A 25,524-nucleotide genomic window follows, 5' to 3' on the forward strand; every position below is an offset into this window, starting at 1 on the left:
GGTTTAAAGGACATACTACAGTAGATTTGTATTTTCTTTCCTCAACAGGATGAAGTGATCTCACTGGTACTCTCAAAAAAGCAACAGTGCTAAAGCCATGGAAGACAAGAAGGTAAAGTCATAGAAGCACTGTTGTTGGAATGACAGTAGTTACCTGGTGAGACATTCAAAAGAAAAGATACAGAAGGAAAGAAAAGCAGAAAATGCAAAGATAACTCAGTAATGCTGAGGATTAGCCTATACCAACAAATGGCAGAGACCAACTTTCCCCAGAATATTGGAAACTTCCTGGCCAGCTAAGACTCATCAGTTTTCTTATTAGAAGTGGTAAGCATATTACTGTTTAGCCTAGTAATCTGTTAGTTCTAACTATCTATTTTGCATGTTAGCTGATGAATAACTACCTGTGTGTATCCTGCTTGCAGAGCCTCTTTGTGCGTGGTAAATGATGCCTGAACAAAAGCAACCCATTGATCACGAGTTGCATGCTCCCCTGCTAAGGTACTTTCTCCTTGCATTAAACTATTATAAACGATTCAAGAGAAAATAAAAAAATCTGTCCGTAAACAGCAGTTAGTTTTTGCTAATACAGAACTGAAATTACAACAGCTACCCAACCGCTTGGCTACTTTTAAATTATATACAATTTCATTTTTTCCATTATTGCTAAGCACTGGTTATACATTGATGGTATCAATTGCAGAAGAACTAATATAAATAAGGCAAAACCATAAAATATATAATAATTTCTATTCAAAACAGGGTAAGTGAAATTGCCATTTACCATTTCTGTGGAGTTTGTTATAGAAGAGACATTGGTCCACAGCGAACAGTGAGCTTTACCCTGAAATGTTTGTCTCCTCTCTTCTTGTGACGTTGCACTCCATCTACCTAAAGACCAGCTTCAGTCTTTCCTGAGGATCATTTATTTTTATTAGAATGGAAAAGAAATATAACATTAGATCCTGAGATTTCTATTTAAAGTCCCATTATAGTTTAATGTTAAATAGCACAACAGCTTGCTTTCTCCCTCCTCTCATTAAATGTTGAACAGCTGAGATAAAAATTGGAATATATTAAACACTTCCACTTAACAGTTTAAAACATTGGTCAGCGCCTGCCAATAACAAGAAATAAAAAAATCTGTAAGTAATAATAAAAGAGATAAAAATTAAAGAGCTTTTTCTAAATGAAGGGCCATATTCAGTTCTTGTTACCGTCAGTACTATAAAACCTCTTCAAGCAGTGTTCTGGCAGTTCTGTGGTCAGAATGCATTTACAGAAAATATTTTTTTCTCTTACTCAGCAATTCAAATAATTTTTAAATGTATCGGACAACTGTACAGAAAAATATTCAAGGTGATAACCACAGCTTTCATATTTGAGTTGCTTTCATTTCTTTTTTACCTCAAGATAAGTGCCATGCCAATCATATTTGTGTATAGCAAGAAGAAACACAGCCAGTGTTTAGCTGAGTCAGCTGTGTCTGTGACTTGCCTTCAACTATCTAGGGCTTGGTTTCTTAATTATGGATGAGGAGATTAATTTGCACAGACCTCAAATATCCAGTGACTTGGGTATCTATTGTTATGGGCACATACACACATATGAGTGCTAATATTAGAGCTAAAATCATACTTTCATATAAGTTTCAAGAGTAGCTTCAACTTCAGCTGAAGAAATGTTAGGGGAAAGAAAAGGTTTCCTTTCTGAATTAAAATTCTCAGTAGAACTTAGGCCTAAACAGAAGATTTGGTTATTATTTTTTGAACTACCATATCCTTTATTTTCTGCTTGTTACAGAAATGTAATGCAGCTGCAATACATGCGTTATTCCTCCAGGTATACTACCATCACATAAAGCTTAGGAACAGAAGCAATCAATTAAAAAAGGAATTTCAGTGCACTTCGGATTCCTGGTTTATTCAGACCACTAGCATTCCTCCCACATTTGCACATGCATATAAGAGTACTGGAAAGGTCTCAGAATCTTGACTACCAATCTTTAGGTCTCAGAATCTACAAATCAGCAAACCTCTACTTATAGAAAGGGACTAACTTAACTGTTGAAGACATTACTTAACTGATGAGTCATTAAAATAAGTGTCTTGGGTTTGTTCTTTTTCTTCCACTGGAAATTTCTATCACCTTCTTCATAAAAAATTAGTGAAATAATCTTCCTTAGTCTACATTTTTTCTACTTTCTTTTGCTGGTTATGAAAACTTTGAAAACTAGTACTACAGTCCAGACAGATAATATCAATTGTTTCAGAGTGCATGGATCTAATAGACTTACATCTACACTATGCAAAATTATCTAATAAAATACCTGGTATTTTACAGCATTCAAGGAATACCCTTCATGTATATCTAATAAAGCAGCTATAATGACCCAAACAAAATACGTAATTTCTCATGCAGGAAATTACTTTACAGCTTTAGACCTTGAATCTTGCTTTATTCCTTGCATATACATTGTTCATTAGACCACCCTGTATTTAGATTTTTTTAAAACTGATAATATCTATAATTTAAAAAAAATTAAAAAGCATAAATCTGAAATAACTATGAAAAGATTGGTAGTATGTCCACTGTTCAGTATCATAGGAAGAGTTTTACTCACTTATCACACAGAAAAATTAATTTATAAAAATCTTAATTGACATAGGAGAATGAAAGACTGTAGAATTTTAGATGTAATTTACTGATGTCAGTGGCAGATTTTGCCTTATTTAAAGCTGCAGAGAGTTCTGTGTTTACTGTATTAGCTGCTTCTTCAGCCTCAGCGGCTAGCTAAAGTTAGCTTTGCAAGTTGTATTAGCCAGGGGAAGAAATGGATGGTGGAACCAGGGTCTTTTTATTTGAAAGAATCCACAAATTTCTTTGTGTCTCAGTATAGGAGGATTTAGATGACAGACACAGCTCATAGCTCCAAACAGTATTTCAAATAGTGGCTCATTCAGCCACCACCCAACCAAGAGATTTCTTCAGAGATTTTTTTTTTTTTTTTCTTAAGGCCTCACAATTACCAGCTCCCTTGAGATTATATAGTGGCTTTCTATTCTTAGCATATTTCTCCCCTCCCTCCCTCTCACACACACACACATACACTTCCTACTCACAGCAAGACCCAGCGAAACCCTCTGCCCACATATTTATGATTCCCAAGAGAACTTTCATATGCTTTTGTTTTGGGCAGTGACAATATGCATATGTTTTGATTTCAGGCCCCCTATTGGTTCTCAGGCTTCAGTTTAATGAAGACAGACCAGCTATTAAACTCACCAGTTTCAGCAAGCAGTAACCCAGCTTCTAGAGTTCTTTCACCTTGCAAGTTGGAGTGAGTTTTTTTTAACATTTTGCCTATTCAAGCATACTACTGAATAAATTTTTTGGTTTAGCAAATATGCACATTTTCCTATTAGTGTTTGGTTTTAAAAGTGTAAGGTGCTTTGATTCTTTCATAAAGAGCATATGATAAAGATCAAGATTAGTAAATTAGATAACTGCTATGAAGAGGAACAGCAAAATTAGCCGTCAGTTTTTTAAGTCAATAAGAAAAAGTCTAAGAACAGTGGAAACGGACAGAGATGTTTTTGTAGTTAAAAGTCATTGATCACAATTAAAGTGAATTACAACTGTGCTAAAAATAGAATATCCAGAGACATATAATAAAATTGATTCAATGAATTTTCTGTTTCCTTGTACATAAACAGGTTTCTGATGAAAAATATTGCTTGATATTTTGCAAGATTTTTCTTTAAGCCTTTCCTGATCTTCCTAAATACTACTGCACGCCTGAAGAAGGAAAAGTTTGGAGCAGTCCCAGTCAGTCAGCTGGTCAGTCAGACTTCTGTCTTTAATACAGAGACGTAACAATTTTTGCTTTGAAATTTAGATGAATCACAAATCATCCCTGTCATGTGAATCCAGACACATCACAGTTTGAAGAAAAAAAGGTGCCCCAAATGAAGAAGTTTGCCACAGATGCATAAATTGTAATACTATTTGGAACTGAAAGACAAGAAGATTTCACCTTCCAGAGCATAGATTTCATGGATTCAAATTCCAACACTGTGGTTGTAACTGGTAAGATTTTTATTTTATCCTTCTTTTAGCTAGAAATGGTATGCACACATGCTTGATCTTTGTCATAAACAGTTCCCTGGAGGGAAAAACAGTAGCAAATGGTCATACTAACAATTCCAAATGAAAAATAACTTGCTGCTGTGCCTTCCTAAGAAAAAATCAGATGCATGTCAGAGGAAACAGACTGCAGTCTGCCCTCTTTACTGCCATCCAGTTTGGTTTATTTTTCATTCTCTCCATGTTTTAATCTTTGTTGACATTCTCTCTGATCCAAACCACATAGCTCAAGGCAGTGCACGCTAGTATTAGATAAAGCTTACCCAAAAGGAGCTGTGAAGCAAGAAAACCAGGTTGTATCACAGTGTCACATAGTCAGTGTCCAGAATTAGAGCAACACATGGCAAGTTTCAGGGTCTCAGTTTCAAGGCAAGGTAAGGGAGATTTAAACAGGAGATGCTGCCTCATCACTGCTAAACTAGAACATTAAATTTAAATATACCAAAGGAGCATGCCTGAACATGCAGCACAAGGGACCAAATTTGGAGTTTGTCTTGCTGGCTAGAACTACTGCTGAATCACAGTGGCAGAACCACCAACTAGAGAATTCTGAGCTTTAAAAGGTTAAAGCTCTTAAGGAATGCTGCCACTCGCTATTCCTCTTGTTGCCACTGGCTCATCTAAAGGCAATCATTACACATATCTTGACATGTGAGTTGCTGGTTAATTTTCCACTGCAGGTCATCTGAGGACATAGGAATGAGGTTGAAGCTACATCAAAGAGATTTGCATCTTGCTGTTTTCAATTAAACACTTTTTTTTTTTTTTTTTTTTTTAATAGCTGCAAGATGGGCAGAACTAGTTTGGCTTGCTCTAGACATAACTGCAGTTGAGCTGAATGGGAATGCAGGAGAGAGCAAGAGATATTTGCTAACCTCTTAAAAGGCTGACAGTCTGGTTCTCTCCTATGGCATTTATGGCACATACCCTTGATGGGCACACTTCTTAGCACCCTGTTAGTTTTTTCCCCCCCTTAGTCATTTAGGTGCAGAAATCTATTGTTCAAATAGTTTTCGACTAGTGTGTCCTGTTAAAGACACAGGTGCATCTTTAAGCTATTACAGAGATTATCACACCATGCCTCTGTCACATTTTCACCTGCTCATAATATAAACCTGCTGGCAGTGAGCCCAGTTTATCATATAGTGTTTAGTGATACTCAGCCAGTTAGTTCTCCAAGTTGTTGCAGATATTTCGGTGCTGTAAAACTGGTTTACATTTAGTCATTTCTTTTCATAGAACAATTTTATCCTAAGCAGTAGTTTCTTTTGGCCACTACTGAGATGCATGTATTTAATTGTGAGCTATTTAATAACTTTACCATAATTCTACAGTTCTGCACACAGATGTACAGAAACATGCACAACTACAGCTTAAAAATGGAGTAAGTGTCACCCTAATTTTGCTCTGAAAGTGGACTGGGACTGTTCCCTGTTCCTGTGCAATGAATACTATATTTCCCCTGTTCCCTCTCCATAGTGCAAACTTAAAACTGAGGAAAGCATTGTTAAAAATATTAGAACCATCAGGGGCTTCAGTTATGAAATAAGTATTAACAAATTAAATTAAGAAATGCTTGAAGTCTAACATTAATTAAGCTGCCATAAGGCTGCATTTAGGCTTAATCATGCCCACATACAAGTACCTTTCACTGTGCAAAATAGCAATCATATGCTGTCAAGTATTTATTTATCTGTTTAAGGATTTTTAAATATTTAAGAGTTACAGCATTGAAACCATTTCACAAACTTGTTTTCCTGCCACCCAGTATCTAATACTTGGCAACACTCTGGACTGAGAACAGTAATTGAGATTAATAAAGATGGTGTGAGTGTTCCATCAAACTTTTTCATGACAAAATGCCCAGCTAGCTCAAAATGAGGGTCTTTTTCTTCTTTTTTATTTAGAAAAAAAGTCTTTCACAAAAAAGGATGCATTAAATTAAATTTAGTAAGTAGGATTCAAAGAGTCCTTTTACCTTTCCTCCTCTCTTTTCCTGTGGGGGAAAAAAGTAAAGGAAAAGATTTTTGCCCAGCACCACAAAGAACTCACTTTCCCTGACAGAAAACTTCAGTTTTCATTACTTGGGATTAAAAAAAAATTACAAATTAAATCAAATTTTACTCTTTCAAATATTTTCATTAAATATGGATATCTTCCTCTTCATGAGCTTTAACAATGAGTGCGTTGACTGTGACTTGGGAGTATTTAACACCAGATCTTTTAGTAGTGGTATTTCTGTGGATGATGATCCTTGCCCAAAACCATCATTTACATGATCTGTCCTATTGGCTCCAGTACATTTACCAGCTTCAGTTAAAGTTCTCTCATAAGTAAGCCTTGACATGAATGAAGATTGCAAGGTTAGTTCTTATATCAGTGCGTATAAAAAATGAAAATACTATTCCCTTTAGTGTCTTAAAGGCTAAATCCTATCTAAAAAACTCAACCTCCGTAACCAAAAATATGAAGATAAAGAACAAATATGTGTGTGCATACATGTCAGCACCCAACCTGCAATTGCAGAGCAAGCATAGGTTAAAAGCACCTTTCTTTCTTTTCAGGTTTTGGTCCCTTTAGACAATACCTGGTTAATTCTAGCTGGGAAGCAGTGAAGGTAAGCATTAAAAAAAAAAAAGAGGAGGGAGGTGTTTTATTTTGTGGAGATCCCAATACAAACTGTTTTCAGGCTTTCCATTCCCTTCAAGAAAGTTCTATCTCATGACTCATTAAACAGAATTGTGCCTCATGGAACAGATTCCCAACATGGAAGAAAGAGGATAGATAATTAAGAAATGAAACATCATTTTATTTGCAAAAATATCTTTTTGTGCTATTTAAGCACTTTTCAAAATATTATTCTTGATTTTTAAAAAGGATGTTTTTTACCCAGGGTGCCTTCTCTGCCACTAATGCATATGCCACAGATTATCTCTATCTTGAGTAAATAGATCATCTCATACCACAACTCATTTTATCATGTCTGTGTGAGGCAATTTCCTTCTCATACAAGTGTGGCCTATTGAGTTCTTGCTGCTTACTTCAGGAACGCGAACCCAAAAGCCTGACAATTCCATTTTCACATCTCGGCTTTGGCTTCCAATTTCAAATGACAAGGAAGTCTACAGTTGAAAACAAGGTCATTCAGATTTCTTCCCCCTCCATACACCTTGACTAGCAGTAACAACATGTCTAAGATGGAGTCTTGAAAATTCCTGCTTATTTCCGAAGTATGTGTATTAGAACAAATTTAGCTGGGTGATACAAAGACGTGGTTTGGATACCTGACTTGCAGCATAAACTTTTCTGCTAAAGTTGTTTATTTTCTAATTATTCATAGAATCATTTCGGTTGGAAAAAACCTTTAAGATCATCAAGTCCAACCACTAAACCATGTCCCTAAGCACCACATCTACATGTCTTTTAAATACCTCCAGGGATGGTGACTCAACCACTTCTCTGGATGCCTGACAACCTTTTCGGTGAAGAAATTTTTCCTAATGTCTAATCTAAACCTCCCCTGATGCAATTTGAGGCTATTTCTTCTTGGCCTATCGCTTGTTACTTGGGAGAAGAGACCAACGCTCACCTCACTACAACTTCCTTTCAGGTAGTTGTTGGGTGAAGAATGCTGAGTACAACATGGTGTTTGGAAGAATAAATCTGTTACCCACTCAAAGTCATGAGGGATGTTATCCCTGTAGGCTAACAAGAAACAAAAATACTTCTGATACCATTCCACACCCCTGTCATTACAGGAGACCCATAAATTATCTTAACTCCAACTTGACATGTGCCCTAAACCACAAATGTTTGTTGGTTGACAATGCTCTTGCTCAGTATTTCCTGATTCCTATTGGTTCTAATTTTGGGTGCAAGATCATCCTCTTCTGGCTTAAAATAAAACATGTTCTTTATCTGCAAGCAAAACAGCCTAAAGCAAAAACACACCGATGAGATGAGTTTACTGTAACAATGCCATGTGCTGGCTATGCCAGGAAGTTACATAACAAGGGCCACAGCAGTCCATAATGAAACAGATGTCAGTCCTTGTGTATGGAGGAGAACAAATACATTTCCCTCTGATGTGACACTCTCTGTGTGGAATTAATTTGTATTCATATTGGTGATGCTGCTTTGGTTTCCTATTCCCTGGCAAAGGTGGTTAATCCAGACAATTCAGGGAAATTTGCTGCAAATCTGGAAGTACTTTGAATGTTGATAGGCTTCTCCACGCTAAATAGCAATCTCATGGTATTGTTCCATTGGCCTTGTTCACACAAGCAGCCCTATGGTCTTCAGGAAGCTTGTGCACATATATTAAAGATAGCAAAATTTAGTATTTACATCTGGAAGTAATCCTGTCTTGACTTTGGGGTTCCTGCCTGGATCACTAAAGTGACATAAAGCCCTCCTGCCAAGTCTCTTTTCTGAGAACCAAGCAAGAGTACACTCAAACTCATCCTCAGGGAAGTACTGAGCAGCCAGACCAGAGCTACTAAACACGATTGCTCAGGCTTAATGCCTTTGTAGCATTATCCAGAACTATCCTTGTACACTCAAACTCATCCTCAGGAGTAATTACTACCTCAAAATGAACCGGGTTCTTATCAAAAGCCTTGATACCATGGCACCCTCAGTAATAATATAACGCCAATACATGTCATCTTAAGAGTTCACATCCCAGAAGGGTCCTCACACCAAAAGCATCCAAAATCCTGTAAAATTACATGTAACAGGAGTTCCAGCATCCTAATTCTCAAAGCATAGCCATGTCCTCCATGCTTTTTGGAATGGAGTTTTTGCCAAAGAGCAATGGCTTCAGTTTTGTGAGCAATACTTGCTCTTACACACTTAAGATCCCTGTTACCAGCTTCTCCACGAGATGCTGCCTTGCTGATGGGATCAGCTGTTTTCCTGAACCTCTTTTCTTCCTGTAGGAAGAACACACAGCTCATTCCAATAGTTGCATCCCTTCTATGCCCTCATTAGGCACTCAGAAAAATGGTTGTGGCATATTGTTGCATATTGTTGCTCTTACAAATTAACTATTTACTACTACCTTTTTGGTGACTAAGCCAATTTCCATTTTCTGGATTGCCCAGGAATCTGATTATAAATGTTGTTAAAAACTCTCCAAATCTCTATTTCTGCTGGTATAGAAAGAATTCTTGGACTTCTTATTGATATTAAGTAGAAGTGCACTGTCCTTCATTGTCTGTTTTATAATACAAAAATATAGTTTTCCAAGAACGTGAGTACCACCTTGTTGTTTTTGCATGAACCCAAGTTCTCATCACAGCACAAGACGATTCACACACATTCATGAGCATTGCATCCGTGGAGTTCTCATTCTTCAGCGAGTACCCTTCAAGTGTTCAGGGAAAAGGACAGTCAAATGGATCTGAAAGTAAGGTGAACCTGTCAATTCAGGGTCACTGAGAAAAGCTTCAAAGCTTTTATAGACACTGTCACATGGCCCAACGTGGTTGTCTAGCACTAGAAAGACAGCTTCTCTTTTAGAAACCTGTCTTACTAAGTTTTTCATGGTTCTCATAACTCCATTCACCTGAAATACCCTCCTAAAATATGCATGAAAGCTCCACCAGCAGCACTTTTAACTCTGGAAGTGCAGGACATTCTCTCTAAAGGAAAACACCACCAAGTATTTACTCCATAGTTGCTGACAGATCACATCGAGTTAACCATGATGCGTTAGTTCTTCAGCACCACATGGGCCCCTCAGAATCCCAGATCCCCTGAATTATTTATTCCATATTACAGATTGATGGTTCCACCTAATAACCCTTGATCTGACCCTGTTTCTGTGTCTTCTCCAGAAACTCCTGTCTGGCACTTGGCAGCTAAATAACCTATCAGGGCAGTCTACCATCAAGGTCAAAGTCCCCAGTTAATAGGGCACAAATGTAAGTTGAGTGACAACATTCATAGTAATTAAACTGTTAGTGCAAAGAACAGGTCATATTTCCAACTGCTTCTGGGAACTATGTTTGCTGTCGGGAGATGAGGATCAGATCTCTGAGTGCAGTTTTTCATCCTGGCACTGACCATGTGGTCTTTGGAAATTTGTCATTTAATCTCTCTGTCTCTCTCCCTCTCTGCTTTAGTTTTGTCATCTGTGAAACTAAGATGACATCGCTGTTCAGTTCCTTCATTTCTGTTCTGGAACTTTCTTAAATCCCTAAAGCTATAAAAAGGTATCTGCAGGATTAAACTCCCCCAAAGAACACCAATCAACCAAACAAAAAAATGCTGTTTGTAACATACTTGCAGACTGACCCAGTCAGCTGATAACTCCTGGTTTTCTTTCTGCTCCAACACAAGTCTTTTTGATTGAGGTTCACAAAATTAACACATGCAGCCCCCCGCGCCCCTCCCTGGCAACCCAAATCAGTGAAACCTCAGGCAAACTCAGTGAAATTTTCTGGAGTTTTCTGAAAGTTCAAGATGCTTCTAACACCCCATGTGACACACAACCACCGCATCTGAGCACAACTGTTCTGTGCAAATCACTTCTGCTTGGGGCGGGCTGTGTAACAACATGGGCCACAACTATGTCCACAACTCACCAACAACTCAAGGTTGCCAGCGGATAACGCTGGCTTTCATTCTCCTTTTAGAACAACTTCTAATCAGAGAATCTTCATGCTTTCTTTTGAACCACTTTTCCCACAAAAAAGTCCTCCAAAACTTTTGCCCTTCTTTGAAGTTTCCTTTGCTGTTTCAGCTACAAAAGACAGGCACTTGTTTATTAAGTTCACCAGTGTGAGCTCTAGTTTCCAGATGGCAGTTCATCCTCCTCTAACCATCTTCAGTTTCTCACCTTAAATGCAAAAATGGTTTTGGTCAAGGCTGAGACTTAGCTGAGACAAGGAACAACCTTTCTTTTTTTTTTTTTTTTGTTCCATGTTTGCACAACATCTGGTCTAATGGGGTATAAGTCCATAGTTAGGATTCTTAGACAACAGAGTAATACACATTATTGACAACATGCTGAAATTGCTTAGGACATAGTGAACTATCTTTGACACAAATTCTGAGCCCTTTGCTATTGGCCGACTTCCGGTTTTGTCCTGCACAAAAGTATTTCTGTGTGTGTCTCCCATGACAAATGGTGACAATGGAACATCAATCCAGAGAGCACGAGAGAACAGCCTAAGAGCTTACTTTGGGTCTCCACATTCTATACTAAAGTTAAGGGTAGCCGAGTCCTCTAAGCCTTACATTTACAAAGGAAGAATCTCATTAAATGTTAAAATTAAAGATGCTTTAGAAAAGAAAATGCTAATTGTGAACCAGCTGGGGTTTTCTTTTTTGGAAGCTCAGACACAGTACAGCATTCTTAAGCAAGATGATGCAATGGTCTCTCAAAGACTGTCAGCGCCCAGAGGAAAAAAGGCTGGCACTGTTCTCTAAATGTGTTTACTTCCCTGCAGGCATTGTTTCCTTGCTTGTGTCAAATAGTTTATTGAGCACAGCTAATCAATGTTTCCGCTGACAAGAAAATTGGAACAGTTTATATAGGAAGCCAGTGTTGAAGGGCAAATTTCCCAGTTAGCATGGCTTAGAACTGTGGGCCTCATCTGCACGAGGGAGAAATGAAAGCTTGAGACGACAATGGCATTAAATAAAAAGTTACAGGTTTCTTGGGCTAATCACATACCTCTGGTGCTGACTTTTTGCCTATGCCTCCCCTCAGAAACTTCATCTGTACCCTCCTTTGGTAGTGCGCTATCTAGATACAATAGGGATTTTCAGCCACCATTGTACTTTTTTGGGACAAAGCTTTCTACCTCAGATGTGTTCCTTTTGCATCCTACCATTGCAGCAGCCTACCTTCTACTTAGAGGCTTACACCTTGTTCATTAGCCCTGTTCCACTGACAAAATAATTTCAAGTCATTTCCCCATGACATTTATTCTCCGGACCATCTTCCAACCATCTGGCCAGTCTGCTGCTTTGAAGGGCGCCTTTGTTTCTTTCACCTTAATCCTGGGCATAATTTTTGTTTCCTTTGGGAAAAGGTCCCGTGTGGAACTTCAACTCTATGTAAATGACAGAGAAACAACATCCCAGTAAATGGCATTTACTAGAGAAACATATTTTAGACCAAAAATAAATTAACCCCATTTGAAATGTGACCTTCCTCATGTTGACAGTCACCTCCAGCAGAACTTACCTGAACCAGTTCATGCCTGCCGATCACATGTCACTTGAGTGGACAGCTTATTGAATTCTCCTTCATTTGTGTCTCTTCAGAAGTGCAGGTTTATCTACTAGATTTTTCAGAGGAACAGCTATTACCTATATCAAAGCCTATTTAGATGCTTTCAAGTGTGGACCCTTTCTGAGAGATCCTGTATTTCATGGTTCCCCACGGACCAGTCCCCAACCAACCACTCCCACCCAGTGGAGACTGGGCATCCCTTTGGAAACACAACAATTGCTTCGCGTGGATGTGACATTAGGAAATTGGTTACCACCTTTTAGTCTCTTCCAGTTAAAAAGAGAGAGCTACCACAAAACAACTGAATCTCACTGCAGACCAGCGTTTAGGAACCATGGGCTTAGACAGCATTACATCGCTCTTTCAGATGTTTTCTCAGTTGGATCAGGCTGATTTCTTTATCACAGTCTGAGAAATCCAATGCTCTTACAAGTCCATGGTGGGTTTTTTGTAAACACAGGAGCTGTCCAAGAGAGGCCTTGGTAAAAACATAGATCTCCATATCCTGCAGCTGCCGGTGGTTTACCAAAAAGCAAAGGAGCAAGTCTTCATGATATGGACAACTCTTCAGCCGCTGGTGAGTAATTAGAAAGGCACACAATTTTCCCCCTTCTTTTATGAATATTATTATTCCGAGTGGAGCTTTAAAAAGATCTCCAAAAGAGTGTTGCCCAATATGTGCATCAAACAACTCTGGAAAGAGACTGTTAAAACTGTGATAAAGATTTCAAACTGAAATCTGGAGCACACAATAATTACTATGCTCTTTTAACCCCTTGCCATTTAAACACCATAACTGCACACGGAACAAAGGGGGGGGAAATCTACCATGAATGGCAAAAGAAGGTACCACAGCTCTGAAGTCCTGAGTTGACTAGACACAACAAAAACAAACTAAAGCAGAATTTTGTTCTCATGTATAATCTCTTATCGAAGTTTCCTTTAGACATAAGCTACAGCAAGACTCTCTACCTTGAAGCTAGTATTTCACATAGTGCTTGGCACTGTTGCATTACATGTTTTTAAAAAACAGGTCTCATTTTTAATTTCCTGTTATTCACTCTGGTGGGAAAAAACAGCTTACTGTTCACGTTGGGCTGGCTTCATCCGCCAAAGCAATCATCATCCTTGAGCAGTGTGGGAAGAACAAAGGCTACCAAGAGATGGATGCTTGTGGTTTTCACCCAGAAGGTGGCTGTTGCATGCTAGATGGCCCAGAAAAGATTGAATCTACAATTAATATGAAGACTCTCTGGAAAAACATTTCAGTGGAAGGGATTGATATAATCTTTTCCAGAGATGCGGGAAGGTAAATGTTGCATACTGGGGTCTCACGTTAAAAGCAGAATTAACTCAATCAGTTCATTTAACCTTGAAGAATCTTTGCAATGACTTTTTCTCCAACCAAAATCACTTTGAAGCAAAGTCTTCAGAGGGGCACAGGTATGAAATTGGCATAAATTTAAATTTTATGTAAAGCAGCCTTCAGGAAAAACTACAGCTAGTAGATATTTTTCCATGGATTTGTAAATTCCAAAAGAAACAAGTTACAACATAGCACACCCTGTGATTAACAGCCCTAGTCAACCCGAGCTATTAAAAGAGTCTGAAAGCAATACTGACTAGTAGCAGATTTTAATCTATTTTTCCCAACTGGGAGGGCTACAAAATGTAAATACATACACTGAAGAGCAGAGCAATTACAGGTACCTTTAGAATGATGTCTGTGATCTTGTTATGTGTTTCAATAGTGCTGAAGAAATTTTCTATTATGCTAGTCTTCATTTAAAAGGAAAACACAGAAAACAGAAAATGATCTCATTTTTAAAAAATAAAAATCCTAATTTTGGCCCTTAATTTCAGGATTTGCACTTGCAAGTTAAAAGGGTGATTAAAAAAAAAAAATCTCCAGATGGTAAGATTATATGACTTACACAAAAAACTGTATTAATCTCCTAGAATGGCACGGTTGCAGTTTCCAGTGGGCTGTGTTACCTTTCTCATCTCGTATAGCTTACAGAAGCTTAGAAAATGCATGTCTTGTGATTTTATTTTTTTTTTATTTAAAGTTCCTTCTGGGTGGATATCTGAGAAAACTAACCATCAGATAAGGAATGTTTGTTTCTCAAACTTCATTTATTTTAGCATTTCCTTCATTCACTAAGCAAATATGTTTTTAATAATTTCATAAACCAGATCTGGTTTGGCTACTTAAAGAATATTTTAATTTAATCAAAGTTTACTGTTCCTTAATCCAGGTTTCTAGTTTTGTTTTGTTCTTAATATTGCAGGTATATCTGTGATTACACCTACTACGCCTCTCTGTATTATGGCAACGGAAGAGCAGCATTCATCCATGTACCTCCATTATCCAAATCGGTAACAGCAGACCTTCTAGGAAAAGCATTACAGACAATTATCTTAGAAATGTTAAAACAGTGTGGAGAAGAAAGAGAGTAGAATGGATTATGTAAGGAAAAAAAAGGGGATTTCTTAAAATGCAATTCCTTACCCTCTCAAATGAAGCAAATCTAAAGATTATTTAAAAACCCTACATAAAGAATTTTATATTCTGTGTTATTTTCAGTGAAATTTCCTGACAAAACCCAAATACCTGTTTAGATCTCTCTTCGGTGTTGAAACCTTGAGAGAAAAAACCAAAAGATCAGCAGTCTCTATTGCTAACAATGATAAGCTTGCTTCAGATTTAAGAAAGCGTGAAACTGGGCTTAAAACATTTTAGATGCTTAATCCTAGTTCTGGTGGTTAGAAAGAGATTAACCCAGATGGATGCTTACAGCCATCAGGACATTCAGCATCAGATGGATGTAACGAAGGTCTCCCTCAGCCCCTGTCCAAGTCCAGAGAGGTCGTTCAGCCATACAAAGTGCCCACGTTAAAAAAACCATAAATATGGGGGGGGAGCAAAACACACGTAGGGATCCTGTTACATGAAGTTTTATAATTATCTCTTAGTGACCTGCTCTAAATGCTGGTTTCCACATCAGAAATGGGCTATGAACCCAGGGTGACTTAAAGTAACCAACAAGCTGGAATCCAGCAGGAACTGTAATGCTATTAGTAATTCTGGGTTTCAGCTGCCTGACAGCACTGCTTACCCCACATTCCCAGCACCTGTCCTGAAGGAAAACACCGCAGTCTTTCCACAGAGCACAGCACAAAGAGTCTGTTGGTAGAATAGCTCATGGCTATCCATGGACTTACGTATCAAAATCAAAAAACTAACTTGTCCCTAGAAAGGCAATCGTTAAAGCACGCTGCTGTGGCACACTGTGTTACTTACAAAACAGGAACCAAATGAGATCTCAAATTGTAAAACTTGGGAGTTGGACAGTGACAGATCACTTCTGTGCTTCTCCCCTGCCAAGCCAGGCTCCTCCACGTCTCAAACACAGCCGTACACAGAAGTACTGCACCACAAAAGCTGGGTATGATAGAGGCTTAGAGTGCTTCCCCTTCAGGACACAGGGAATGTCAACGCATCCTCTCCTTGATAATCTTGCTAGTACCATGACAGACAAGGATGAGAGAAAATTAGCAGGTAGTTTTCAAAAACAGTCACTATAACAGGACAGCAGCAGCTTCATGTGGACCCTGGGATTTCTGCAGGGAAACAAAAGCCCATTCCTCAATCATCACGTCAGTAAAAAGGACAACAGATGAACCTACCAGCACAGAGAGCTGATGAAGCTGTGGGCCACCATCATGCCTTATTTCAGTCAACACTTCGATGACAAGAGTCAGGGAACTGGAAACACCAAGGTAACGCTAGTTTTCTTGCCACTGTCTTTTCCAGTGACCGTTACAGAAAACTGACACCACGTCCTGGATGGATGAATACCTCATCTATGGATTGCTCTAAGGGTAAATAAGCAGGTTTTTGTCAAATAAATAAAAAAGCTTCCCTTGTTCAAAGGAACTACTTACTGCAAAACAGGACTCAAAGCCCCTTTGAAAGAGGGTCCACGAGCTCGGTGTCACTGGATGAAATCACTTTGATTTCAACACAACGTAATGGCAGTACTGACGTCTACTAAGATTTATCCAGAGTAGCTCAATTAATTGCAGCCAAAAAGGGCAGGAGAAAACCAGAAGATTTTCTCTGAGTTTTCTAACCTGTACTTGCTTCTCATAAGGAACAACAAATTCAGAAACCGGCAAATGCATACAGAATTCTTTTATTTAACTTAAATCATGTAGTACTGAAACTACTAGAAAAAAGCAGAGTAAGAGAAACTAAAGGAGCCTTAGCTTCAGCCATTCAAAATAGACAAAGTTTCTTCTTTTCATAATGTAAAGAATCCCGAGTATATCGCAATAACAGGAATAAATTCTTACAACAGAATATACAAAAACATTTTGAAATTTTTTTTTATCTACTGATTCATTTTAATATAAACACAGGAATTTCTTTAGGAATAATTTATACACAGCAAGTCTTTTTATGTAATAAATTGGCCATGTTATTGTTTAATTTTCTCTTAAAAAAATTTAAACACGAAAACTTGGAAAATGTTGTATTTGCAACTGCATCCATTCCTTAGCACTTTCTAGTTTTGTTTTTGTCCCAGAGGTAGACAAACTCTGGCCAATCCTTTCATCTCAAACCTCACTGGTTCAGAAAACAGAAGAGCTGATTTTTCAACAGTATCTAAATCGTGGTAACCCTTCAGCAATGTGGTTGGTCAAATTTAGGGGGAGTGAGGGGGAAAAGGATCTCAATACTCTTAAATAAAAATAAATAGGGACCCTGCCTTGCTCATTTCAACAAAGCTTCAAATGGTGCTCAGCATCTTTATAAAGGCTGCATACAAACTTTTAAAGTGATAAGAAATCTGCAAGTAGTTCTTCGATAGTAATTGTAAAAAACATCTTCCCTCTTTCTCTTACGCAGTTGCATCCTTCAAACCACACGGCCACCGTAAAGCAGGTACTGAACAGCACAAGTGAGGCTGGGTAGCAGCAAAACCCGTTCTGTTTCCCCGACCAGTGAGGTTCCTGTAGTCCGTTAAGGTAACTGCCCTAGACAGTAAAGTGAAGTGACCAGTTAAGATGATCCCACCCCAACCAGAGGGCTCTGGAAGACCAGGATACTGAAGATACAGAACATTTCCCCAACTCCTTTATTCACTCGCTGTATGCTGGGACACAAAGCTTGGGCGGGTAGGGGGAGAGGGACACGCCACGAATTGGACAAGTTAGCGATCCTTTTTGGCATATTGTAAAGCTAGCTAGGAAACTAGTACCATCAAAAAAACTGATCACATACAGACACACCCATACACAGACACAGAAAAGTGCCCTTAAATTATATTTTAGGCATTTATAAACTACAAACATTTTATAAAATTATTCTATGTACTTACAAAATGCAATGAAACATTTAATTAGTTCTTGTAAACCAGATCTTCGTCAACTGACTACCCGTAATCTACTGGACTTAAAGCCCTATTGAAAATGCTAATGGATTACTTACCAACAAAACGCATTAAAAAAAAAAAAAAAAAGATGAGCACACATACATATGCACACACACAAACTAGTGATAGTCTTAAGGTACTTGCAAAACAGACCAACTGTAAGTTGAGGCTGATTCGTACAGACCGATGATAACCACCGTTAAACTCCTGGTAATGAACTGACTGCTCCAGCTGGAAAGTCCAGAGATTTATTTACAAGTACCAACGATGAGAACTGCGATACCCGAGCTCTGATGCTGCCCCACAAAACAAGCTCAGGAAACCACCTCAAACTTCTGCCAAGCCCCGTGTCTCTGTAAAAACCCATCTCCATGGCCTTTGTTTCCACGTGTCTCCACACAAACCTTTCTCAATTCTGATTCACCTGGCTGCGCTTGATTTCAGAGGCCGTCCACCAATTTCAGATGCCGTTCATTCATTGTCTCTGAGCAACCAGTTTCTGATCTGAAGGATCCTTTGAAGCCCTCCTGCCTGTTTATAGTTCTGTATCTTCAGCACCCCTGGCCACTACTGTTGTTTCTACACATCATTCTTAAATTCTTGTTTGCGCAACTACTCATGGGTTAAGTTGCAATATCTGGCTTTTATCACCGGTTAGTAAGGAGTGGATCCCTTGCACCTTCCTCCACTGTTGTTCAGCCCAGTGATTAAATACACGGTTGACAAACAAAATAAGAACAACAGGAAACAAGTGTTACTTGTACTAATGGAATGAAAAGGGTTTAAATATATATATCTATATTATAGATATACATATGCGGATATATATATGTATATATAGATATATATGTATGGAGTTATACCAACAATAGGAGTGTTTTTGACTTAGACTCAGATTGTACCAAACACCCCTCAGCAGTTCCCAGAGGACCTGACAGCAGTTCCCTCTGGCGACCAGTCATCCTGGGCAAACTGGGCTTTCCTTTGTTTTGCAAGACCAAGAGGAGCATCAGTGCGAACGTGCCTAGAATCATACATCACTTAGAACCAGCTTTAAAGAGCAGAGGCATCACGCCAAGAAAGACTTGGTGCACGCAGGCTGGCCTCACGCTTTCCATCACGCTCGGCTTCTGCGTCTATAGTTTATCGCTCCCCAAATGAGAGCCTTTCTCAGCACCACGTGGCTGACACCCCTGTGCTTACGTAGGAGCCGCATTCCTTTGCAACCAAACCACCTTCTGTGCCACCCAGCAGCTTTTAAATGCAAGTCAGGTGAGAACAACGGCCAAGCACTAAAACCAAAGCCGCCCGCTCCCGCAGAGACGCCAATTTGTCATCCTGCTGCATTAGAACATCTTGGTACCATTTGTCAAAATGCTGGTTTTCAGGGCTGGGTGGGCTTTTGTTTTTAATTTATAAACAAATTGGGTTACTTTAACTTTATTCAAACATAGCTGAAGTTCTAAATAAATTTTCCATACCAGACAAGCCAGTGGTCTCAGGGAAGAACAACATTACAAACCATATTATGGCTCTATCAAGCCAACATTAATTCTCAGTTGTTCACATGCACAAACAACTTGATTTACTGTCCAAGGGAAGTCTGCATGAAAAACCCATGTGAATAAAGCTATTCAAAACGCACAAAACACAACAAAAAAAGCTATGGAAACAAACAGAACAAAAAAAGGAATTAAGCTTGAATTGCAAACACAGAATGCAATGGTATCCTGAAGGTGGTTTGGTCCAGGAGAGCTGACTGTCATCACACATGCGTACGTGATGTCACATGACTGTCTTCTACTGAAGTGCTTTTTGAAATGTTTTATCATGATGGGTGCTAAGTCATTAGTGTTTCTTCCTAACGCATTTTAAAACCACCTACATACAATTATAAAAACCAGTAACTTGGACAGTTTTAACAAAACCCTCCTAGCCAGCTGAAAGATCTGAGGATCTCCAGTTGTGGTAATCAATATGTGCAAGAGAGGGGAATAGTCACTGCACCAAAAGGTCACTGGAATCTAATAAAAAAACCAGAAAACCCAAACAACCTAGGAAAAACTTTAAATTTTGCTGGTTTCTCAGGGCCAGAAAGGAACGCTCCCTCCAAAGCCAAACTCTGCAGTACTTAACCACAGCGCTGCACATTCAAGAGGCTGGGTACAACCTGAAGTAGCCAAGCACCGCATTATTCAGATACCACAACCAACACCTGCACGAACAGATGCCACAGCTGGAAAAAAACATTCTACATCAAGTTCATGGAATCACAGAATGGTCTGGGCTGGAAGGAATCTTAAAGCCCATCTAGTTCCAACCCCCCTGCCATTGGCAGGGACACCTTCCACTAGCCCAGGTTGCCCAAAGTCCCATCCAACCTGGCCTTGAACACTTCCAAGGATGGGGCATCCACAACTTCTCTGGGCAACCTGTGCCAGGGCCTCACCACCCTCACGGGGAAGAATTTCTTCCTAAAATCTCATCTAACTCTCCCCTCCATCAGATTAAGGCCGTTACGCCTTGTCCTGTCACTCCATGCCCTTGTAAACAGTCCCTCTCCAGCTTTCCTGTAGCCCCTTCAGGTACTGGAAGGTGCTCTGAGGTCTCTCGGGAGCCTTCTCTTCTCCAGACTGAACAAGCCCAACTCTCTCAGCCTGTCCTCATAGCAGAGGTGCTCCAGCCTCTGATCATCTTTGTGGCCTCCTCTGCACTCACTCCAACAGCTCCAGGTCTGTCTGGTGCTGGGGCCCCCAGAGCTGGACGCAGTACTGCGGGGTGGGGGGGGGGTGGGGGTCAGGTCTCACCAGAGCGGAGTAGAGGGGCAGAATCCCCTCCCTCGACCTGCTGGTCATGCTGCTGGTGATGCAGCCCAGGACACGGTTGGCTTTCTGGGCTGCTAGTGCACATTGACTGGTCATGTTGGGCTTCTCGTCCACCAACACCCCCAAGTCCTTCTCCTCAGGGCTGCTCTCCATCCATTCTCACCTAGCCTGTGTTGTGCTTGGGATTGCCCTGACCCCGACGTGCAGGACCACCTTGCACTTGGCCTTGTTGAACTCCATGCAGTTTGCACAAGCCCACCTCTCAAGCCTGTCCAGATCCCTCTGGACGGCATCCCTTCCCTCCAGTGTGCCGACCACACCACACAGCTCGGTGTTGTCGGCAAAGCTGCTGGGGGTGCACTCGATAGTTGCTAAGTTGATGGCAAGCTTGTGTTAGTCTTGTGTGCTTGTAAACCAGCTACATGCTGTCAGAGGGCCGTTAAAATGTGATGGCTAGTCCATCAGAATCCACAGTTATGAAGCGTATGAACAGGGGAAGAAAATGGAACTGAATTTTTACTGGCATGTTACATCAATCCAATGTTAGTTTTCAAAAAAAAATAAAATCAGTGCTCTCATCAAACAGAAGCAGCAAAGATGTAGTAGCGTCATCAGGCAGTCTGTGACAGGTTTTTTCACTGGTTTTTTGGTCAAGAAAGCAATGCTATCGCTGTATGAGCCAATTTATTTTTAGGTGCTGATTCAGCCAGGTATCTTTTTGGTGCTTGTGGCATCTGAGGAAAAACTGGCAGGAATGACTTAGCCCATTCTACAGGACAAACAGAAGGACCGTTCCCTTTACTCCAGCAATTCCTCTGGACCTTCAAACACTGTAAACCATAGATTTCTGTAACAGATTTAACCAAATAATCTCAATTTGAAGTCCTCATCAGGTCAGCTACATCTCTGCTCATCTAAACGTGGTGTTTTGTTGCTGACCCAAGGACCGGCATGACAGCACATTAAAAAGCCTTTGAGGGAGACTGTTCCTGAAGGAAACAAAGTCAAGCAACTCTCTGATTTTTCCTCACAATAATGAATCTGAACCAAAAAATTCGAGAAGCTCCTTGGAACTGAGGCAAATATTCTGACGTGACCCTTTGTGACAGGCAGTGACTGTTCCCCTCCAGAACCTAGAGCATGTGGTATATGGAGTGAGAGGTTACCAGTATCAACGGCATTTATTGGCTGCTGAGAAATGTGAGATGTATTTTGTTTTATATACACACATATAAAAAAATAAGAGTGAGGTAGATAAATGTTTGAAAAAAATCAAAAACTGTCCCCCTGTCATACTCAAAAACCCTTATCTCAGTATTTAAATTTATTATGGGGCATCTCTACAGTGATTTAAACTGATATCACAAAAATAAATAAAAAATCCTACATAGAATACCTTCTTAATTAACTTTTTTGTCTTTTTCATTTTTATAAGGGAAAAATAACTATGGGACAGAGGCAAGAGAAGATAATGGGACCTAAACTACACAAGCAAAAAGCACTACAAACTTTTTTTAAATCTCCAGTCAAAACTAGCAATCAGTATATTTTAATTCTTTGTTCTTACTCAAAAGATTGAAACATTTCCATCCCAGAACCACCTCTTCACTGCCATCATTCGGTTGGATCAGTGCTAAACAAAGGCTTAGACGCTGTCACTAAGGTAAGATGAGCAACTGGTACGACTCCTTGGTTGTAGACGTTCTGATGGCCCCCTCCCTCCCCTTTCACCAAGACTTCTGCAACTGAACAAACAAGCTTACTCATTTTCTTTTGTTCTGAGGTTTGGTCTATGATTTAAGCAACAAGCTTGTACTTGTACAGGTTTCCATAGCTGCCTACACTTAACTGTTTGCTAGCCAAGCCACCGGCCCCAGCTACATGCTTTCCACCCAGCCCCATGGAAATGGCGTGGTGGGTTTGGTGTGGTTTGGTTTTGTTGTTTTATTTTTTTAAGCAGGGGTGCAAAGTGCAGCCCGGGGCACCCTCCATGAGGGCTTCCTCCTTAGGAGGATGAAGAGCTGGGGTCTGCCGGAGCCAGGTGTCCAACGGCCACCCTACAAATGCCGGGCATCACCAGCTGCAGCTGGCATAGCTCTTGTTCAGGGGGTGGAAAGGTTAAAACAGTCTTTTTAAAAATCAGTGACCCAAAAGCCTGGTGTCTGCTGTTGTACCCAACAACTGGGAAAAAAAAAAAAATATATATATATATCTGTGTGTGTCTGTGTGGGGATGGGTGGGTGGATGTGTGCCACAACCAAAACAAGCAGGGAGGGAAGGAGGGGTAGGACCCTTGTACAACAATGAATATAAACACTGAACACGAATGTACTAAATATTTAACCTTTTTTTTTTTCTGACCTGAGTTTGTATCATGCCTTGCACTGTAAGAGACTCGCATGCTGTCTGGGCAGAGGTTAGTGGGAAGGAAGGAAAACCGGGGTTTAAAAACACCACGGCACGGCACTGCTAGAGTGTTTCCATGCGGGGTGTTCCCTTCTTTCTCCATGTCCCCCTCAAAAGCCCTGTAGCCCACACAGCCAAGATGTTGTAAAACAACCAATGGGAAAGAAAAAAAAAAAAAAAAAAGAGGAAATGTATTTATAAAAAGGCATTAAACAGTTCATGGCAAATCATATGAAAGGTATCAGTTACTGGGAAGGAGGAAGTAAAAGTTACACACTATAGTACAAAGCATAAGAAAATTTGTTGAAGTGGAAGGGAAGGGAAGGAGGGCAGACCTGAAGGTTCTCATAGATTAAATCCACAAAGATAAAGAACAAAAAAAATAGCAGCTTTTTTCTGTACAGACATATAGATGAGTATCTGAACCGTAAAAAAGTTATAAAAGTGACACAAAAGACAATGTGTATGCAAATGATCCATGGTCTAACATAGAACTGCAAGACCCTTCGAGAAGTCTTAATAATAAAGAGAAAAGGTCAACAAAGCATCAATATACTTGAATCCGGTTACTGCTTTTTTTTGTCTTCTCCAATTTATGTTTCTAGCTGTTTTTTTCCTTGCAAGCCTGTGAAGGAAGGCAGGCTGCAACGATGGAGATCTCTGCCGGTTATTCTCATGTTTTTCATGTTTCATTTTTGGCGTGCGGTTGACTTTTTTTTGTACGAAATGCACATGTTTGTTTAGCTCACCACTGCCAGTTTTGTCCAGAATTCATTGGGATGGGGACAGGGGTGGAGGGAGGGCTGTTTCTTTACCCCATCCCTTTTCTCTTCTCCATCACAAGAAAAAAAAATAATCACATTTTGTCCAGTTTTGAAAAAAAGATCTAGACAATTTGATTTTTTTTTTAAATATTTTTTTTTTTTAAATACCAGTGTATGATTGAATAGAATGTATTGGTCAGGATCTCTTTTAAACAGAGCAGTTGATTACTGTGCTCCTTCCATGCCTACAAAAAAAAACAAAAACAAAAAACAAAGAGTTCAGGTTTTTTGGCAAAATTTGGCAGCGTTGAAAATGGTAACAACCTTGGATGAATGATGGCCCTTTTTTATTCTTTTACGTGTTCCTAAAAAGATTAAAGAGCAACATTAAAAATCCAGTCTTTTTTAATTTTTTTGTGGGTTTTTTGTTTGTTTTTTTGTTTGTTTGTTTTTTTTATAAAGACCTACAGTGTTAGGCAGGTGCTTGCAAGGGTACCGGGGAGCCACCTGGCCTGCGATATCTTTGATCTGATAAAAATGCTGTACGGTTGAACTTGCACGCAGATATGTTTCCCATTATGAAGCAAAGAGAGAGACAGAAAGAAAGAGAAAGAAGAGAGAGGAGAGGAGAGGAGAGAGAGAGGAGAGAGAGAGAGACAGACATCAGATCTCAAGTTTTCTGTAGCTATTAAGTGTTAACATCAGAGTTTTAAAAGGCCAACTGTGTGCCCCATGAATGGAGTCCTTTACTGAAACAAACATCTGCTTGCATATTGAAAAAAGAAAAATACGATAACTTGTTTACTGAAAAAAGGGTTCTCCCAAGTGCAGCTATGGCAGTTCTGAAGATCCACTGAGGTACAGTAGGCTTTTGAATATATTGTAATTTTCTTTCTTTCTTCCCCCAATGCACGCGCGTGTTTTTTCTGTGTTTTATTTCTGTGAGATTCTGGTTCTAAGGATCAGCAGGCCGAAGACTGGGGCAACGGTAAGGCCCTCTCGTTCTTGCGTCCCCCGTTCATGTGTGCGTACGGCTGTCTCTCCTCGAAGCTGGCCCGAAGGACCACCACGCCGGGGCCGTTCTCGGCTTTGTGTCCTGAGTGCTTGTCAGTGGGTTGGAGGGTGGAGGAGGGATCTAAAGGAATGCTCTCCATGTTTTCAGTCTCCAGGTCAAGCTCCTCTGTGTCCGGAGGCTTGTTCTCTTCGCTGTAGAAGAAGGAGACCTCTTTGAACGCTGGATCCAGCTCGTCTTTAATGCTACCAATTATTTCCAGGAAGGAGGGCCTCATTTTCGGGTTGTACTGCCAACACATGCGCATCAGTTCAAACCTGGACAGGAAACACACAGCAAAACGATTTACTGAGGTGTTTTACGAGCCCCGGCTGGAGCCCAACCAACCACAACTGAACTGGACCACGCATTTGGGAAAATCATTCAATTCTGATGGAAGACGAAGTGACAGAATTTTCACAGGCCGAGATCCCCGTGTCACATTTCAACCTTCTCTCGAACAACTGAGTTACTTCGACAGCTCCTATCTCAACCTTCTCCACTCCCTTCCACATACTCGCCCATAAAACAGTCTTGTGGACACCTGACATGCAGAAGCATTTCGTGGTTTTATCCTGACTTGGTATTTCGCCCTTTTTCCTCCAAAATATCCCGTGCTTACTCAATCATACAGCTACACGAT

General features: G+C 39.9%; 2 protein-coding genes and 1 long non-coding RNA gene across 9 annotated transcripts in view; 1 reads left to right on the plus strand and 2 right to left on the minus strand.

Moving 5' to 3' along the window:
• Positions 1-51: 51 nt before the first annotated feature.
• On the plus strand, positions 52-16,584 carry PGPEP1L (pyroglutamyl-peptidase I like). 3 transcript variants are annotated; one of them, XM_075763944.1, is made up of 7 exons: positions 52-327; positions 3,717-3,840; positions 3,934-4,089; positions 6,711-6,763; positions 12,855-12,971; positions 13,474-13,703; positions 14,686-16,584. In XM_075763944.1, exons 3-7 carry the CDS (start codon positions 4,056-4,058, stop codon positions 14,852-14,854), a joined length of 603 nt encoding a protein of 200 aa, XP_075620059.1. In that variant the 5' UTR covers positions 52-327; positions 3,717-3,840; positions 3,934-4,055; the 3' UTR covers positions 14,855-16,584. The 3 variants fall into 3 exon arrangements, with proteins under 3 accessions (XP_075620059.1, XP_075620060.1, XP_010296493.1); XM_075763945.1 differs by having other exon boundaries at positions 3,717-4,089; positions 16,212-16,584; XM_010298191.2 differs by lacking the exon at positions 52-327 and adding an exon at positions 487-501 and having other exon boundaries at positions 3,717-4,089.
• Positions 16,578-25,524, minus strand: part of LOC142603426 (uncharacterized) — a 212,336-nt gene continuing 203,389 nt past the window's right edge. Inside the window, exon 2 of the long non-coding RNA XR_012837353.1 lies at positions 16,578-20,133. This is a non-coding gene — a long non-coding RNA (uncharacterized LOC142603426). The remainder of the gene's footprint in view (positions 20,134-25,524) is intronic.
• Positions 16,578-25,524, minus strand: part of IGF1R (insulin like growth factor 1 receptor) — a 190,940-nt gene continuing 181,993 nt past the window's right edge. For all 5 annotated transcript variants that reach the window (XM_075763917.1, XM_075763919.1, XM_075763918.1 and 2 more), the window contains exon 21: positions 16,578-25,159. In XM_075763917.1, coding sequence (XP_075620032.1) covers positions 24,793-25,159 — 367 coding nt within the window. In that variant the 3' untranslated portion in view covers positions 16,578-24,792. The remainder of the gene's footprint in view (positions 25,160-25,524) is intronic.

This window comes from Balearica regulorum, chromosome 12 (genome assembly GCF_011004875.1).
Source record: "Balearica regulorum gibbericeps isolate bBalReg1 chromosome 12, bBalReg1.pri, whole genome shotgun sequence".
NCBI lineage: Eukaryota > Metazoa > Chordata > Aves > Gruiformes > Gruidae > Balearica > Balearica regulorum.

What these genes read in the sequence shown, in the direction of transcription:
- PGPEP1L (XM_075763944.1), top strand. Translation starts at nt 4,056, where the DNA reads ATGGATTCAAATTCCAACACTGTGGTTGTAACTG. An exon ending in CAACACTGTGGTTGTAACTG is followed by an intron (nt 4,090 to 6,710) that starts GTAAGATTTTTA and finishes CTTTCTTTTCAG; the next exon opens with GTTTTGGTCCCTTTAGACAA. An exon ending in TTTTCCAGAGATGCGGGAAG is followed by an intron (nt 13,704 to 14,685) that starts GTAAATGTTGCA and finishes TTAATATTGCAG; the next exon opens with GTATATCTGTGATTACACCT.